The following is a 19,216-nucleotide window of genomic DNA, read 5'->3' as shown; positions in this document are numbered from 1 at the left end:
AATTTTCTCGGCAGTGGTAAAATTTCTTCCAATGTTTTAGATTTAAATAATTGTTTTCTGCAGCATGTGGGCCTTGCTCAGATCAAATTCCCAAATGTCAAGAAGGGGAAGTTCTCATTGTGGATGGCAACACTACTGACAGGTGCTGCCCTGCATACCAGTGCAGTAAGTTTGACTTGATTTTACTAATTTAAATAACAGAGAACATGGGGAATTTTGTGGTGTGGCTGTTCAGTGTCAAAGTGGTGGATTAAAGATTCAGCTCCACTTGCTGTATAAGCAAGCTAATATCTGTAGTCCTGAACAAATAACCTTTATTTTTAAGACTTCATGTGTATAAAGCATTTTCTGATATCTGTATCATGGAGACAAGCAAGTAGTTTCAGACCTCAAATTCTTGACATTTAAAATTATTTCAATACTTGCCTGGAGTATTTTGTACTCCATACTGTTATTACACAATAGCTAACAGTCAAATTTTTACTGTTTGCCTTGTAAACCAAGGTGATAAGCAAATGTATTTATTGCAAGTATTTTGATTAATATCTCCACTCATCCAAAAATGAGGACGTTGTGTTTATTGTACTTTCTTTCCTTCAATTTCAGTCTGTGAAACACAGCGTTGTCCTGAATTCAAATGCATGCTGGGCATGTCTCTGGTGGAGGTGTGGAGCCCGGAGCAGTGCTGTCCCTTCAGGACCTGTGGTAAAATCCCTGATTTTCACAGAGCTGCCTTAGACAATGAGAGGTGACAGCAGCTTTGGCCCCTTGTGTTGGAGGCAGTAAGTCAGGAGTTTCTCTGGATGCCTCAGAGAAAAATCAGAGTGCAGAGATTGAATTAAAGCCTTTGGGTGGATTGAAATATGTCGAGTTTTTCACACATAAGGCAGAGGTGAAAGTTTAGATTTTAGCTTGAGTGAGTGAGTAGATAAAATGAGTAAGGGAATAGATGGAGTGAGTAAGTAAAATGAGTTTTAAGTGCTTTTAGTGAGTAAAAGTCTTAGATGCCAGAGAAGTAGTACATGTTCTAGTGAAAGTTAGAAAACATGATCCTAGGTGCTCGTGTGTCCATGGAGGATCCAAGAACCCAGCTGCAGACATAATGAAGTTAAAATTAAGAATATTGCTTACATTTTACAGTTAAAACAAAATAGGCCATGAAGATAGTTTATATGTAGCCTGGCTAAGAAACCAGAATTCTCATAGGTTAAGGAGCAGTGGTCTGAGTTTGTGTCTTAGCTAGTTGGGAAGTTTCTATAAAAGAACATGAATCAGGGAGAGCTGGGGCTCTATGCCATTGCATTTTGCCACTGCTTTTTATGCCACTGTTTTTTATGCCATTGATTTTTATGCCATTGCTTTTACCACTTGCTTTTATGCCATGTGCTCTTACCATTACTTTACTTTGTTTTTGCTTTGTTTGTGCTTCTGCAATAAATAACTTTATACCCACTATTACCTGCTTAGCTTTTTAAAAAGCATAACCCAACAGCTGGATGCCTAAGAGCACCCAAAAGTTCAAAACCTCCCACCCTGGGTTAAACCTGGTTTCAGCCACCTACACCCCTGTGAGCTGCCCACGAGCAAACAACACAGAAAAATCATTTCATGCCACAGAACTTCCTAAGCCTGTCCTGCTTTTCTTGCATCCTGTAGAATTTCTGTCCAAACTGGGTTATTTACCACCCTGAAAGTGTTGTATGAGTTACTGTATTGGGTTGCTGACTCTTATATCTGGGATTTTTATTCTCTCTGTTGTAAGCAAGTGGCATATAAATTGTTAAACTACTGTTTCTGGTGTTGTATTTTGTTTCAGAATGTGCATGTGAAACAATCCCCAAACCTCAGTGCAAACTGGTATGAAATTTATCTTGTCCCTATTCTTTTATTAATTTCTTAATCAATCTATTTATCAGTATCTGAATAATAGTTTTATCAGTCAAATATGAAATGGCACATGATCACTTCTTTTTTAAAAAATTACTTTAGAATAAGATAAACAATTTTAAGAAGCCACCTAAGTCTAAATATGTTGCAGAATAAAATGACTCTAAAACCCTGAATATTTCCAGAGCTTTTTATTACCATATTCTGCCCCAATCTATTGGTAGAATAGGACTGCTTTCATGCATACAGGATAATTCAGGATAAAATTTTGGGTTTAAAATGTTGACCCAAATGCTTTCAAGCATCACTGCCATTATTGTTTGCTGTGGTGAAGATGTTAACAGACATCATGCACTCAGGCTGCTGACTAAGCAGAGCCTTCAAGAGATACTGCTCCCTAAATTCTGAAGGAAAGTTGTTTAAAAGGAAAAAGATAATATAAATAAGAAAACTTGCTGTTGCTTCATGTATAATTTTTTTTTTCCTGTTTTTATACCTGTAGGGGCAGAAACTTCAGATAGATGAACTGTTTCAGAACAGTACAGAAAATGTCTGTAACTGTGTGAAGTACAAATGTGGTAAGTCAGAAAATGATTTAATTCAAATAAATAGCCTTTCAGGTGCTAAGGGAAATTAGGAATTAAAAATCAGGTGTTCACTTTGAACGTGGCACTGAAGAGGACAGGATTCATTTACTTAATTCACAAATAGTGCTAATTCTCCTCGGTGTCCTCTGTAATTAGTGTAATTTCTGCATTTCTTAGCCTGAAGTAGTCTTCCAAAATGAAACAGTTAAAGGAGCCTGCACTGTCACTTGGGTGCAGCTAGTGGAATATTATTTACTTGATTAAATTTCATGCATGGCTGTATATTAAAAGATTTGGTGACTGCAGTGAAACATCAGATTCCTATTAATGATTTGTTAGCAAACGTGGCCCATAATTCTGATAGAGGCAGAGCAGCTTTTTTCATTCCTGTTTTTAGTGGAGTTTTTAGTGGAGTTTTGATGCCAAACTGAGAGTGCTGTTTGTGTTTTCTTGCAGTGAGAGACAAAGTTTGCCTGAGTGATGAGAGAGGTGTGCTCCTTCCTGGGCAGAGCATCGTGGAGCACAGGGCAGGTGGCATTTGCCACATTTCCTATTGTACAAATGTCATTGATCCCTCCACTAAATACTACCAGATAAACACATCTTCCACAGACTGTGCTGCCAAGTGCAAAGCTGTAAGAAACTCAGAAATTAAAAATTGTGTGTTGTGCCTGGTGGCCTGAGTTGTTTGTGGAGGGTTTTGTTGAACAGCAGAGTCACAGAGCAAGCTGGGAGGATAATTAGGAGATCCCCCTCTAATGATGTGCTGCCCCAGTCCTGATGCAAGTTTATAAAAGTCTCCCTCCCTCCCTCCACTGCTTTCTCTGCTGCATAAATCCTGCACAAACCAAAGCATATTATTATTAATCCTTGGATTAATGGCTGGATTAAATGGTGCCTCCTTGCACCCCTGCAGAGCTTCAGCTGCATTATGGGCAAACTGGTACCAACTCCTGGCAGACATCAGCTGAATAAAAATCAGAAAGAGAATAATTCTGAATAGAAGAAGAAGAATTCCAAATGTGGTGAAAACAGCTTTTTAAAATAAGCAAATGTTACATTGTCTTTTTGCAAGATCTGATACGTTACCATGGGAATATTATACAGAAATTTTTTTTCTAATTTTATAATTGCTTGGTGTCTAATGTGTAAAAAGTTAAAATTTCAGTGGTTCTTGAAGCAAGCTGTCACATTTGAAAATGGTGGAAAGACCAGTTAATTCCCTCAAATTTGGAACTCCTCCCCTTTTACTTCAATTAAGATCAAAGTTATTTTATAAAAGCCTCATGAGTGTGCAGTGTGTGCAAACGTAAGCCTTGTGAGTTTGAAAGTTATTTTAAAAATATCCCTAAAATCAGATGCCTGCTTGGTATCTGCCTGTTACAGTAGTAAAACTTTGATGGTCTCATACAAGGAATAATCTGTTTAATTTTGGCAGAACCAAGTCTATCAGCCTCCAAAAGATTTAACAACTTGCTGTGGTAGCTGCAAGAACTTGTCTTGTCTCCACACTTTCAGCAATGGCACAGTCACCAGTTTTAAGGTGAGTTTGCATATTTTATTCCCTCAAAATATTTAGAAGTAAACAAAAAATTATGAAATCCTGTACGTATATTGCTGTACAAAAAGTGCAGGAAAGAGCTTTATTTGGCCAAATAATGGAATAGTTTTGGATGCACACAACATGAATTTCTTGGAGAGTCAACCATGTAACTGTCAACAAAAATTCAAGGATTCTGATATATATGAGAGAATTACCATCAGCTCAACTGTTTTAGAACCTGCTTAGCATTATGTATTTTTTATTGGACTTTCAAATGCAGTACTTAAACAAAACTTGAATATCCATCTTAATTACATTTTGCTGTATTACTGTTGATTCAAGAGATCTCATTCAATGAAATTGCTTTAATTAATACTTGAAATACTGTTTTTGCTGAGTAAAGTTTCTGCTTTAAAATTTTTGGCAGCCTGGTGCTGTTTGGGTTTCCAACTGCATCAGATATGAATGCAGCAGCACAGCAATAGGAGCAGTCCTGGTTTCCTCTGCAGTGGGATGCCCACCCTTTAATGAGACTGAATGTGTCAAGGTCAGTGCACAAGTCACAGTTTGCTTTCCAGCTGTGATTTATGTTTGCATGAAAAGATTTAACTCTGACAAAAGATGCTTTCACCTCAAGAAGGGAGAAATTATTAATTTTTGTAGTGCATTTTTTCCCAGCCATTTAAAGGTAAAAGGTATAAGCACACTTGAGACCATTGTGCCACCAGGCTGCTGAGTTACCCAGCTGGACAAACCTCTTCTGATTCTTCGAATTTATTTTTTTTTTAATTGGGGTTTGTAATATTAAACCAGTCTCTATACAACTGTCTGAACTTGGAAGCTTCTCTGGGCTGGACCTCCCCTTTCTAACATTTTCCATGTGTAGCAATGTGATTCAGCACAATGAACAAAAACATTGAAAAAAAAAAGGCAAGATTGGAAATCAGGAGCATCTTTTCTGCAGTGCCACATGAAGTTTTATGAACTGGTTTTGGAGCAAGAACAAAAGTTGTGTTTGAATTTGCAAAGTGAGGCTATGCTAAGTGCCTGGAAATGGAAGCAAGGAGAATTCTCTTCCTGCTCCCTGTAATTCTGCATTTACATGTGGATAGGAAGGGGCTTCCCTTGGTGGATGGTGCTGCACAGGCAAGGAGAGAACTGAGTGGCTGCAGTTCTTCCTCACAAAGAGCAGTGGGCTGCTTCTTCAGAACCATCTCAGTTTCAGTCCTTCATCCATTCACCAGTGTTGGCACAATGATGCAGAGCTTTAGCTGGAGCATGTTTCTAACTGTGCAGATACATGGCAATGAATGCTTGAAAAAAAAAATCAAGTTCAAATCCTCTTTATTTTATCTCTTGCTCAGGTTGGAGGCTCTGTTGTGCCATTTTTAGAAGGATGCTGCAAAACATGTAAGTGACTCTTGACAATTCCTGCCTCTCTCTGATCTGTCACCTTCTGAATACAGTGGATGATGTCCCATGTGAGACATCCCTTGATTCACATCTCAAAGGCTGTGCTTTTCCCAGGTTTACTCATGCAAATAACTCTGAAAATAGTCAAAAGAAAGAGTTAAATCAAAAGAAAACACTTGAACATGGAAACGTTTACTCCACTGGTCAGGTCACTGAAATTCCTACCTCGAGTATTTTGTAGTTCTTGTGTAAAACTCAAAATTTTAGGTACTGCATTTATTAAAATAAAAGGTACAAGGCATCTTGAAATAATGCTTCACCTACAGTAATATCTTCATATTTTCTAAAAATGAAGATTGAGCTATGTGGTTTGTAAGTTAATTTTGTAAATAATGAATATAGTAATTAATAGTCAGTTAAGAAACCTTCAGGCAGTATCTTTGAAAAGATTCTACAATTTAGAAATTCCCCATTTCTTGATTTTCTGTGAGAGCTAATAGATATTTTCTGGAGAATAAAACTACAGAATAAGAAATTCTATACAGAATAGGTTTGAAAGATACTATGTCCTAATAGAAATCAAGAAAATGGAAATATTTTTTATTCCTAACACATTAGTACATAAGTGAAACATTTTGGCTGATTTCATGAAGGCCTTAGGCTGAAGTTGATCCTATTAGAAGCAACTGAAAAGGAGATTTTTATACTGGACAGTATAATAATATTTTAAAATGCAAAAATCTGGCTTATTTTGCATAAGTGGCTGAAAGAGTGACCTGAAGGTGTGGGAGAGAGCTGGAGAAAAGTGCAGGTGTTTGCTGTGGGGAGGGATGGAGCTGGGAGTGCCCTGACTGCCCGACCTGGTCCCATGTGCACACTCCCTGCTCTGGGGATGTGCTGCAGCCTGGGAGATTTTTTGGGGTCTTTTTGGGTTTTTTTGGGGTTTTTTTTGTTTTTTTTTTTGTTTTTTTTTTGGTGTTACTGATTTGTATTATTTTTGTAGTAAAAGGTTTATAGAAGCTATGCAAGATTTATATGTTGGGGTTTTTTTTCTGTGCTCCCACTGGGAATGGTAATATCCAAGTTCTTTCCCTCTGGAGTTGTGTTTCAAGCCCTTGTCCTACCTAATTCTGTGGCAAATTCCCCATAGGCACTGTGAGATCAGCATTTGATTATCAGACATTGCCCTTCTGTGCCCTAGCAGCCAAATTAACCAGGTTCTGAACTAATTAGTAAGACAGTTAAATGTGCATTAAGGTACTTTTCAACAGGGCAGAAGATCTTGCTGCTGTGCTTAGACAGATATTATAACCATGCTCCTTAATTGTTAAATTAACCTGGGGCATGCCTGGAAATTCAACCCTTGAAGAGCTCGGTGATTTCTGGGATGCATTTGCAAATGCATTGGTGGAGTTTTGGTTTCACAGCTGTTTGTGCACAGCACAGGGCCAGGCAGCTCATTCTGGCTCCAGAGCTGCCACGAGGGCTCAGTCACCTGTGGCTGTGGGAGATGTTTTATGGGAAGGATTGTCAGTGTTTTGTTTTCTTCTGAGCTACTGTGCCATTAGAAACAATTGTGATTTTTGTTTTCAGTTTTTCGGTCTTGAGAATTAAGAGCCAGGAGCTCCATCAAAGCCTAGAGAGGAAATTCCACTTGTTCTCTGCTGTAGCCCCCAAGGGACATACTGAACTCAGGATACCAGATTGGCTTGGTTATATTTATTTTATACCTTTATAGAATTTTATACTGTTTATTTTATAGCAGATTATGTTATGTTATACCAGATTCTTCCTGATTTAGCAATGAGAAATGCCTGGACGTGGTGCTCAGCTGCTGGAACCCTGAGCCCCCCCTGAGCAGGGAAGCAGGAATGACCTCCAGAGGTCTCTCCCAGCCATTTGAAAATCCCGTTTCCCAAAACCTAGCAGCTCCCAAATGTTTTGATATGTCCGGAAATGCTCTGTAACAGTGTTCCCTGTGCAATATTCTCACCAGGTTCTCCAGTGTCAGTGCTGCTCCCATTCCCTGCTAGCGCAGTCACTGCTGCAGCCTCTGCTGCCTGTGCAGGTACCTCGTCCTGAAACCCTGAAACCCGACCAGCACCATTGTTGATTCCCAACAATGTACTCCCTGATAGGAGCTCCAGAGCCCTCCTTCCCCCACTGCAGCCAAAGCTGCTCCTGGCTTGTTTTCCACGTTCCCCTCTTTGTTTTTCACTTTGCACTGTGTGGGCAGTGCATTGTTGTCAGCCAACAATGTACTGTTGGTAGTGAGCACTTGCATAGTCCTTAGCTTGCTGCATGTGTAAAATGGCTGCGTTTAAAAGGGGAAATAATCCCATCGTGTTTACTGTGCGCTAGAACATAGAGACTAATTGCTTTGCTTGTTAAAGCTTGTTGTGCCAGCCACATTTTTGTAGATGATGTGTCATCCAGTTTTGCTTCCAGTGCCATGTACAGTAGAAGCAAGTCATTGTTTTCCCATCCACAGTCAGGACAATATGCTGAAAACAGCAAGCCTGTGTTTAGTCCATGAAAATTGGAGATTATCTTTGTTCTTTTTCACAAAGCATGTTAATTCTTTGAATTGTAACGTGCTCGGTTTGGCATTTATTTTGTGAAAACAACTCTCCAAATTTCTGCAAGAGAAATTATGTTGGCTGTAATTTTCTACAACATTGAGTGATCCATCCTACATTAAACTACACTTATGACTCCAGGACTACTAAACCAAAATCTGGATTTCACTTCCATATTGCTGTCACTTTAAATGACCACAGTGTTAGGGGTCACTCCAAGAACCAAGCAGGGATTTTCAACCATCGAGATGGTGCAAAAGAATCTCATTATATTATGACACATATAAAATGCTCCCATGTTTTGTGAGGTTCTTCAGGTAAACATGTATTTGTTGTAAAGCTCATTTGAAAAGCACTGGGTGTTAAAATACATGCATGGAAATACATTCTGTAGTTATTTTGTATGAGATACAATGTACTTGCACCATAGCCTGGATGAAGTCACAGTCACAGCTGCACTGAATTCTCCACCCTACACACCATGTGTAATGTAAAAGAAGAAAGAACATGAAAAGAACCATGGAAAACACGAAATAACGGTGAGTTGGGTTTTTTTAAAAAACAATTTATTTTTTTCTTCATTTCTCAATTTATTTTTTCCCTAAGCAAACATAATCAGTGGCAGTCAAGCTGTAGCCAGGTATTTGTAGGTTTTTATTTGTTTCCAAGAAGATTTATTGCTTTCCTTTCTGTCATGTTGTAGAAAACTCTTCTATGTCTAGAAAGAGTACCAAGCTCATAAAATTAAAAAAAAAAAAAAAGGCAAGAGAATCTCCAAACAAAAAACCTAAATAAAAACCCTCAAACAAACAGTATTTACAAACTGTTTCTCTAAGAAGCAATTTTAGTGGTTTGGCAGTGATTGGAGCAGGGAACTGGACATCAAGGTGCAATGAAATTGTGTCACATTCCATACTGGGAACTGTTCAAACCAAGGAGTCCTTTCTTGCCCTTCTGTTCTGGAGATAACAATAATTCCCCTTTTGTCAGCATCTTCGGATTTCTTGGCTCACAGGAGCAGCTCTGTAAGGGGAGAGTGGCTGGGGGCTGCAGCAGGGGCTGTGAAATCTGGTGTGAAACACTGGAAATCTTCTAATGGGATGGGCTCTTCATTCTCTTGCAGATGTGCAGTGTGATGTGATTTACCAGCACAGATCATCCTCAGGGATACTGCTCTTCCCGTTCTCTTAAACTCAACTTCACCCTCAGCATCTTTGTTTTTCATCCAATGTTTGGCATTCCCTTGTAAAATTAAATTTCTCGTTTAATTTCGTGATTTCTTGTGATCTCTTTTACTTCATCCACGTGCCTTGTACATACGTCTATGAGAAAAATTGTGGAAATAATGTTAATGAAAATAAAATGTTTCATTTGTTCACTGGTGTTCTTTGATTTAATAAAATCATACAGAAATGTAAAGCCCCCTGAAACCCTGTTCTTCATCAGGTTGTGTTATATATTTATTTTAAATTTTGTTTATACCACTGGAACGTGAGTGCTACTATCAAAGCTTGTTGTATTTATTTCATGGAAAATGTACTTTATTAACAAATTTACCCTTTGATAATGATAACATTTGGTGTCATTAACAAGTTTAATAAGTCCTCTCACAGGAGAGTTTGATCAATTTTACATAAGTTTTTGAAAACAGTGACTTATGTAAAATTGATCCTAAAAGGCTTTTGAGTGAAGAGTAAAATTTTATAGCTGTTAAAGATAAAAAGAGATAATTTAACAAATGAAATAATTTAAAAAGTGATTCAATGTGCAGCTACTGTCACTGTCAGTTTTCTATGTGCAGTGATTTACTGGGTATTTTCTTCTTTGTGTCTCTTGACCCCATTAAATGGTCAGGAGCGTTCTTGTCTCTGAAATGTTGGAAATTGGAGCTGGTATCTGTAAATGTGTGCCCGTTTTGCAGGTAAGGAAGATGGTAAATTCTGTAAGAAGGTGACTGTGAGGATGACCATCCGCAAGAACGACTGCAGGAGCAGCACGCCAGTGAGTAAACACAGCAGTGCCCACTTTCCTCCCACACAGGAGGAAAAACAGGAGATAGGAAAAAGAAGGGGGGAAAAAGGGAACTCAGCTTCCACAAGGCCACTGTCCCCAGCCTCCCACGGAGGTTTCTGTGTTTCACAGAGCTCTTTAATGCTTCCCTGCATTCTGAGCATCCCTCAGTAATGAACAAAGAGCCTGACACTGCTTTTCGTGTGCTTTTAGGTGCATGTCCATGCAGTCTCATTTCACCCTATACTGCAATTATTCTGTGCAAATTAACGATTACAGCTGAACCCTGCCCTGCTGTTCTGCAGCTAAAATTGCTGCAGATGTGTGTCATTTTTCATCTGCCCAGGCACGGTGTTTAAACGCCAGCTTCGTGAAGAAAGGAATCCTGCTCCTGAAAGCTTTTTTTAGGCAGCAGGGTGAGCATTCCTGTGAAATGTGAAGGAAGAATGAGGCAGTCTCTGTGTGTCTGTGAAAGGATTTAGTGCTGGAGGACAGCGAGCGTGTCCTGCTGAGCAGTGGGGCTGAGAGCAGCAGCGAGGCTGCAGACAGACGTCTCGTGTGAGATGGGCAAGAGCCTGGAAAAGCTGTCATAAAAGAGAGCAGGGAAACAGCTGTAGCCTCTAAAATGACTCCAAGAGTACATTTAGCACAGTAAGCTGTTGAGCAGCCAGGAAATTTATTCTCAGTGTTTCACTGAACAGAAACACAAATCCTGACTATTAAATTTGAAAGAAAAAAAAAATTATCAGTTTCTTAAGCCTGTTTTTCTTACAGTCTACATTACACATTTGTTCTCATTAGTAGTAATTCCCCTCAGCTTCCCAAAGGATTGGTTCTTTTATTCCTCCTTGCTGATACCGTGATGCAGAGCTGCTGCACTGGGTGTCACTGCAATGAATCCTGCAGGGAGCTGTGGACACAGCATTTGGTGCTGTGTTCAAGCCAAGGTTTAAAATTCGAAACTGAAATTGCTTCTTTGTGTCTGTTAAAATAAAGCAAATCTGCCACTGAAATGGATAGAAAAGTCATCAGTAATATTAAAATTGAGATCTGTCAGGGCAGTGCTCTTCAGAGGTGATGTCCAGACGTAGAGGGATTTCCTGAGGGTAGAGGAAATCCATCCTCCTTTCTCACTGCTTTGCTGTTGGATTTGGGTGCCTGGTGTCTGCAGAGCCCCTGGCGGTGCTGCCAGGTGTTCATTCTTGGCCGTGTGTTGGCAGGTGAACATCGTGTCGTGCGATGGGAAGTGCCCGTCCGCCAGCATTTACAACTACAACATCAACAGCTACGCCCGCTTCTGCAAGTGCTGCAGGGAGCTGGGGCTGCACAGGAGGGCTGTGCAGCTCTACTGCACCAGCAATTCCACCTGGGTCACCTACTCCATCCAGGAGCCCACCGACTGCTCTTGCCAATGGTCTTAAAACCACAAAAAAAAAAAAAAAAAAAAAAAAAAAAAAAAAAAAAAAAAAAAAAAAAAAAAACCAGCAAGCCTAATAGCATAATTTTATAGTATTTCATCTATTAAAAATGTAATAGCCAGTCCTCTGAATTTCACCAGTTTGCTGCAAAAGACAACAAATACAAACACAAATTTCTGTGTACTCTCCTAAATATCTGAAAAGTGGCTTTGCATCGTTGGTATTGTGATTTCTTTTCATTTGCATTCACAGGGATTGTTTTAAGGGTTCTTGTGATACGTGCCAACATAAAAGGTGATTTGCATTAGTGACATCTGAAGAGAGAACACCATCTGTTTTATTCTTTGTCAAGCCCCATTTGACATCATTGCCCAGCTTACCTGGCAGCAGGTCACTGTTTTCAAAGATTTTAATTGTTCAAGTATGTTTAGTATGTATTAAGAAAAATTCTTTGGACAATATGAGAAGAATTTTCAGTTTAAATCATATTCCTGTTGCTAAGTAGAGCATGTATAAGAAATTCAATTTAGGATTAATTTTTATTTTTTTAGTCAGGGAAACATTATTCATACTGATAACTGTGTGGAATATTCCCTGGGAATTATTTCAGTTTTTCTAGTGTATTTTATATTGTTGTGAAAAGCATCATGGCAAGCATGTATTGATAGAACAGCTCTGCTGTCATTAGGCTGTCTAGATTAGCCATTAGTCACTTTATCTTTCTGCCAAACAATATGACATAAACTGAAAATACACAGATTTAAAAAACAAAAACCCTTTTATATTCCTTTGTATAGACATAACTTAAATGAAAACTTTCATCTTATGAAATGATCCATACTTAAATTGTCTCTTTAGGAGAATGAATGCTCTTTAACACTTATTTTAAAGATGTGAAAGTTCATTAGGAAAAAGAAAATGAGGATTTTATATCTGCCTCAAAGAAAAACAAAATTGAAAATCTTTGTCACCTGTATAGTAGATGCAACCTCTTGTGGTAAGTGCTTGAAATCCAAAATGTACAATTGTAAGGTTTGAAATTTCAAAAGAATTTTTTTTCATGAACTTGAAAAATTAATTTTTTTTTTAAATGAGCTAATTATTTTCTTCTCTAAGCTAATGTTACTCTTCTGTTCTTCTTTAATGATTCTGACTGAGATTAAGCAAAAATCCAGTAGCTTTTATTTTGTAGATTAAAATCATAGATAGCATGCAGTGATACACTTGAGATCTATAAGAATAAATAGATCTCAGTTATCCCTTTTGGAAGCTATGTGTCTGCAGTAAATCCAAAGAAAAATGTGTTGTTAAAATCAATCATGTGAACATTTTTGATATTAATTTTGTATACTGTACATTTCATTCTTACAATACCTAATAAACAACAGGAAGTCTTATTTTGTTATAATTAATTTTGCTATGTGATGAAACACTATATTTACTAATATTTTCCTTCAATGCTGCACATGGGTAATTTTAGGGTTTGCTGATATCACAAGTAGTACATCAAGGAAGAAGACTTGCTAATGGATTTTTAAAAATGGAAGTATTTTTCTGATTTCATCACAGTTCACTTTCAGCCTCAGAAATGCAAAATTCATTGATTTTATTCAAAACAAAAATTGGAAACCACTTGTTCATCAAATTGTAACAGCCCAACTCTGACACTGTCAGACTGTTTGTACTGGAAAAACGGGGGAAAAGGTGAATTTCTGCACGTTCCTTTCCCGATTTTTTTTCTAAATCAGCTTTCAGTTTGACTGCAATGTGTAGACTGTGTTGTGAGTAATTGTTGTGTAGTGATGAGCATCCTTCAGTACCTAGGGCCAAACTCGCTGTTTGTGCAGTCCCTGCTCATTTTGCAGATCATGTTCCTTTATAAAAACTGTGTCCTAAAGAGCAGAAAGGGACAAGATTTGGGACAAGTCCATCCTTTGGAAATCCAGGGGAAAAAATGCTCTTTATAAGGCATTGAGCAGAGTTAAATCCTTAGCACCACGTGCTTAAAATTCACGCTTTGGCGTTTTCAAAGGAGAAGTTTCACTTAGTTTAGCAGCTGGCAGACGCCACCCCAGAGGGCTGGAATTAATCAGAGAAGCTCTCCACAGACATGGCCTTGGGTGTGAAGTGCCAGGGACACAACCAGGGCAGGAATGAGTCCAGCCAACATTTTTCCCTCTGCTGCATCTTGTCCCTCCTCTTGCCACTGGAGCAGAGCTCGTGGTTTTAGCAGCTCAAGACCCAAACTCTGAGGAGCAGCTGAGCCCCAAACTTTCAGCTCCTGGTGGAAAAGGTGGTGCAGGATGGAGAGCAGAGAGGTGACAGTGGTGACCACAATCAAACACTGCTGCTCCTTCACTAAAATAATAAACATCGTGCTGAACCCCTACTCCTGCTTCTAAAACTGAGTGCTCGTGCTGGGAAGATTTAATCCATTATTCCTGCCTGTGTGCTGAACCCCTCCACGTGTCCTCAGCCCATCTGTGTCTGTCCAAAGGCTCTCACCTTGGATTTACCTTGCACTGCATTTGCACAGAGCAGATCTGCTGGAAGATGTGCCCTGTTTGTGCCATGTCAGTGCCTCATTTGTGCCCTGTCTGTGCCCTGTTTGTGCCCTACCTGTTCCCTATCTGTGCCCTATTTTTGCCCTATTTGTGCCCTGTTTTTGCCCTGTTTGTGCTTCCACATCTTTGGGAACCACAGGGACCTCAACGTAGGTTTTATCTGCCCCTTCCATGCTGGAGGTGCTTGGGCTGTGACAATGACCGAGTTCTAAACGGTTTTATTTTCTTTTTATCGAGTCCTTTGCTTGAAAGTGACCTGCTGGAAAATGAGGTTTCTTAACATTTTTCTTTAGAAGTCTCAGACCTTTTATTCCACCCCAATAACCCTGTTCTCCTCACTGGTGTTTGCATGCATGGAGTTTCTTCACAAAACTGATTCCTAATGTTGGGAGGGAAACATCACAGGCTTCTGTTTCATTAAATGTAGGAATTAAAATCTTTCTAATGCTAGGTGGTTTTCCATCTTTGAATAAAATGTTTTGTATTTGAGTGTGGAAACATTGGTTGGTTGTTATAGTGCTGATTGCCCATTTTCATCTCATTTAAAAAACATTTTATTTCATTACCTTGAGCAAGCTTACCCAGCCTTGATTCACGGGAAAATATGAGATTTGGCAGCTGGAGTCTTGAATATTATGGATATTGGCCCTTGAGAGAGGCCTTTAAGAAGAAATATAATGATATTAATTGTGTTTTCTAAATGCTCACTCTCTGGGGTTATTAGTACATGATCTGGACTCAGGATAATTGCCTCTTGAGTAATGCTCCCTCTAATTAGTGACAGAGCTGCCTGGTGGTTTGGTAAATTAATCTGAGATATTGGCATCTGCTGGGCTGCAGTTTAATGTGAACTATTAGTCACAAGTTACACCCCCTCAAACAGCTCCCAACTATGCAGCCCGTGAAGTCAGACCAAAATCATTCCAAAAATGTTGCCCTCACTTTTACTTCTGCCCACACCACCACCTCTCTCCCCCATACAAGTGGCTATGAATAATTAAAAGGAGGTAACAGCTGCTATGCAGATGGTGATTTTTTGGAAAAATCCCCTCTTAGTGTGATGAGGGCATCCAATCTCTTTGGAAATAATACCTGACAGACTGCTGTCCCCTCAGATCTGCTCTCTGCATGGGCTTCTGACCAAGGCTTTGATCACATCACTTCTCATCAGCTGTTCCTAACACAGAAATCTGAATTAACTCAGGTGTCCAGGCTTCATCCATCACCAAAGAGCTGCATCCAGAGAGTGACACAGCCCAGCCTGAAATAAGTGTTCAAGACTGATATGGTGATTTATCCTCCAGATGTGCCATCTTCCCTTTTCCCTGTGGAGAGAACCTAGATGGTAAAACATGGTTAGGTAATTCACTTTTGGGCTATTAAAATTAGTTGGAATTAAATTCACCTTTAACAGTTCAAGATATCTCAACAAGCTGAAAAATCAGCTATGCTGGCAGTGATTATGGCCCATCTTACCTGACCACCTCACAGGAGGTGATTAATGGTAATATTTGATTGTATGAAGCTGAGCTGAGTGCCATTTGTCTTGTTTGGTGTTTCCTGTGTGTTTCCAGGTACATTTATTTTGTGTCACAGCTATAAAATTATCCCTGTTTTTCTAGAGCTGAAGACAGACATGGTCATCAGGCAAACCTTCAAGATGGGAAAGCACAGCTGAATTTGCAAAGATGTCAAATGTTTATTTCCGTGACAGTGTCTTCTATTAGCTGGAAAAGATCGACAAGGTGAGTGAATTTTAACATATTTCTGTTTTATAGACCTTTCATTGTGGAGATGTTGCCTTGAGATCTGCAAGTGATTTGTGGTCTTGCTTCCTAAGCTTTTGGTTTCCTGGATATTTAAAGTAATATGATTCTTTAGAAAATAGTGAAACCCCTCTAGGAAATATAAACAAATGCTTATTGTATCTATTTGGGACAACTTTGAATGGGAAAAAAAAAAACAAACCAAACCGAAAACCTCATTTGGTTAAAATCCCTAAAATTTTAAAAATGGTTTTCTGGCAACTTCCTTATTTTCAAATATTTAGTTGAAATGCCAATATCTTAGATCATGACTCTCATCCTTTTCATTTCTGCTCTGGAAGAGGAGTAGAAAGGAGATGAGGGCTCATGTTTTTAATGAAAACATTTAGAAGCTTTTCTCTCCAGATTGGACTGGCAAGCCTAATTATCATGAAGTTTTTACATAGGGAAGGTGGGAGTCAGTTCCTAAGGGAGCCTCTCAGGATTTCCAGCATTAGAGGTGGGAAATAAAGTCCCTCCCTCGATAATGAAGGCAAAGTGACAAATTCTGTGCTTGCTGATGGCAGGGGCTGGGGTGGGGTTACTGCAGGTGACACAAATTCTTCTTCATGGGTGTAAAGGCTAAAGGAGGAGGGTGCTGCCTTCAGGTAGCTCTGATAGTGAGAGTCTTGTATTGCAGGACCTGTAATTGATGTGAAATGAAAAAAATATAACCTAGTGCCCTATAAATGCTGCATTTAAGCTGTTCTCTGGAAGGAAATTTACAGCATTTGCACATTTTTTTGTTGGCTCCATGACTGGAACACAGGGGGAAGGGAAGGTATCGTTTTTGGGGTTTAGCTTTGGCCATATTGTAGCACTTCCAAATCTTCTGTCAACACTGGCGTGATGTTGCATTCATTAAAAAATGCACGACCTTTTAAAATATCCATCTGTTATATAAATAAAAATAATGCAGCCCTATATTTTTAAGGTATGCTAATCCTGCATGGCCATGGTCTAATTATCAAATTATTTCATGCTACCCTGGTGGCAGGCAACATCCAGACCACTGAACACTTGCTATGGATCTCTCCTTAAATCCCTCTTGCACAGTTTCATTCATAAATTTACCATGGCTTTTAAAACAAAATAGTTTGATGCTTATACAGCAATATCAAGTAAGAGCAGCGTGTTTCCAGAATGCAGCAACATTTTTCAGATGCTCCCCTTCATGCATGACTGAGTAATGGGTGACAAACTCTGTTACTGCTGCCTCTTACCTCGAGTGCAAGCCTTGCTGCTGCTGGAGCTTGTGCCCAAAGGTGAGATGCCCTGGCTGTCACCTTTACCTGCTCTGTGAAACAAATTTCACTTTGATCACAGGTGCCCCAGGCTGGGTACCAACATTGCAGATGCACACCCTGCTCCTTTCTGGCTGTGCTGGAGCTAGCACAGAGCTGCTGGGATGCTCCTGGGATGCTTTGCCTTCTCTAATGCTCCTCCAGCTCGATGCTGTGCCTCTGCTGCCAGGTGAAATGCAGGGCCTTGGAGCTCTGGAAACTTCATCTTAAGCTTGGAGAGCCAAAACATAAAGACAATTATGGGTTTGTTGGTTGTGTTGTTAATTTAACTTTGGAAAGGCTTGGAAATCACTTGGTGGAAGTGGGTAGTGGGAGTGTTTGCTTATTTCCATATGGCAATTTTTAACTTTTGAGTTCAGTGCAAATGGCTTATCCTCAAGTGACCATATGATTAACTCCATTAACAGTGGAATTATTAGAAACAGAATTAAAGTTTTTGTGCGGATCTACCTTAGACTGCAATTTACCCTAAACGATTTCGTGCCATCTGTGCCAACTTAGTGCCATCTGCTCTTTCACAAGACAAGTTCTGCAGCTTAACAAGAAATCTCCTTGTGTCTCTGTGATTTGGAGTACTCTGGTAGTATCACTTTCCCCAGGCTTGGCGTAATGGCTTCAAACTGAAAGAGAAAAAGTTTCGATCAGATATTAGAAAGAAATTCCTCACTGTGGAGGTGATGAGACACTGGCACAGGCTGCCCAGAGAAGCTGTGGATGCCCCAACCCTGGAAATGTTCAAGGCCAGGTGGGATGGGGCTCTGAGCAGCCTGGGCTAGTGAAAGGTGTCCCATGGCAGGGAGGCTGGAATGAGGTGATCCCTTGCAGCCCAAAGCCTTCTGTGATTCTGTGATTCACTGGTAGCAGCAAACTGCAGCAGTGTTCAGGCAGCACAGGGAGAGATGCCTTGAGCCTGTGAGTTTGGATTACTTTCCTTTCCTTGCTGCATTTTCTTCTCTTGCCTGATGAAAGGTTTATCACTTCCAGTCCTCTCGTATTCGAATTCAAATCTCCTTGTATAGCTCAAAATATTTTATCAACCTTTTATATTTGCCCCAAACTGCTTCAGATAAGAATGAGAAAGTACCACAGGAGTGATTTGCATCAATGTGCTACCAGCAGCCCTGTCTTCCTGCTAAAGTTTAGCTAATTATTTTTTCATCTTGTCTGGCACAGCTTACTGTGATTCAAGTATTTGTAGTGAGTTGGAAATGTCAGTGAGTTGTGTGCTTACTCACTGAAGTGACTGCTCCGTGCTTGCAGAGCTCGTTTTGGTTACCAGGTCATTTGAAGTTCAAAGCAGTTAAAGATCTTTGCAGCAGTCTGTGAGATGCTGCTGTTCCCTGGGCAAGAAAAGCCTCAGCCAGGGCAATTGAGAAATGCTTTTTAAATGTGGAATCTTTGGTAGCACACACTGCAAACTTCGGGAGGACAATGTCCCTTACAGAAAATTTCTGTCCCAATTATTTGCTTGTTTAAATGGTAAACTTTCAAAATAAGATTTTTTACATGGGAGGCTTCTGGGTAAATTATGTGGGGGGTGTGGGCTGCTGCCACCAGCTCTAGCAAATAGCAATGCATGGAAGGTTAATGGATGTGCAGCTGAAATTTGTGTTACTTGCTCTCCCATAAATTAAACACCTAAGTTAGCCTGGTGCTTCCAATAAACAGGTAACTGAAAAGGCTCCTGAAAACGGGGAAATTGAAAAATAAATTTCAATTTGATGTCCTGGTTGTACTGGAAGTGTATCTACACTGTGTATTCCATGTGCATAGGTATTACATACATGCCATGGTATATGTGATACTGGTGGCCAACAAACAGCACTCAGTGCTGAAAAATATTTTCTCTTCGTACCTGCTCAATATTCCATTTAAGCACCATTCATTTTATATGTGTATGTTTGTGCAAGTAGGTAAAATCAGATATTGACATCTGTGTAGTAATAGTAATATTTATTCAAAGCACTGCTTACTAATTGGATTTTCAGTTCACTGACCTTGTCACATCTCTGCCGAGTTCAAGATGTTAAGAATATTTTCCAAATGGCCAAATCTCATATTTAAAATTCTAATGTATTTTACATAACATAAGAAGTTTTTAGTACC

General features: G+C 39.5%; 1 protein-coding gene and 1 long non-coding RNA gene across 2 annotated transcripts in view; both read left to right on the top strand.

The window, feature by feature from the left end:
• OTOG (otogelin) overlaps positions 1-19,216 on the top strand; it is a 127,451-nt gene that overhangs the window by 72,435 nt on the left and 35,800 nt on the right. The window contains exons 45-54 of the mRNA XM_088175726.1: positions 64-165; positions 607-705; positions 1,817-1,857; positions 2,390-2,465; positions 2,931-3,109; positions 3,913-4,017; positions 4,445-4,564; positions 5,382-5,427; positions 9,931-10,010; positions 11,240-15,746. Coding sequence (XP_088031852.1) covers positions 64-165; positions 607-705; positions 1,817-1,857; positions 2,390-2,465; positions 2,931-3,109; positions 3,913-4,017; positions 4,445-4,564; positions 5,382-5,427; positions 9,931-10,010; positions 11,240-11,440 — 1,049 coding nt within the window. The 3' untranslated portion in view covers positions 11,441-15,746. The remainder of the gene's footprint in view (positions 1-63; positions 166-606; positions 706-1,816; positions 1,858-2,389; positions 2,466-2,930; positions 3,110-3,912; positions 4,018-4,444; positions 4,565-5,381; positions 5,428-9,930; positions 10,011-11,239; positions 15,747-19,216) is intronic.
• On the top strand, positions 6,571-9,387 carry LOC148221681 (uncharacterized). The gene is made up of 2 exons (XR_015807462.1): positions 6,571-8,548; positions 9,133-9,387. It is a non-coding gene; the product is annotated as an uncharacterized LOC148221681 (long non-coding RNA).

Source organism: Sturnus vulgaris, chromosome 18, assembly GCF_052056855.1.
Source record: "Sturnus vulgaris isolate bStuVul1 chromosome 18, bStuVul1.hap1, whole genome shotgun sequence".
NCBI lineage: Eukaryota > Metazoa > Chordata > Aves > Passeriformes > Sturnidae > Sturnus > Sturnus vulgaris.
This window is presented reverse-complemented; position numbering and strand designations above follow the sequence as displayed.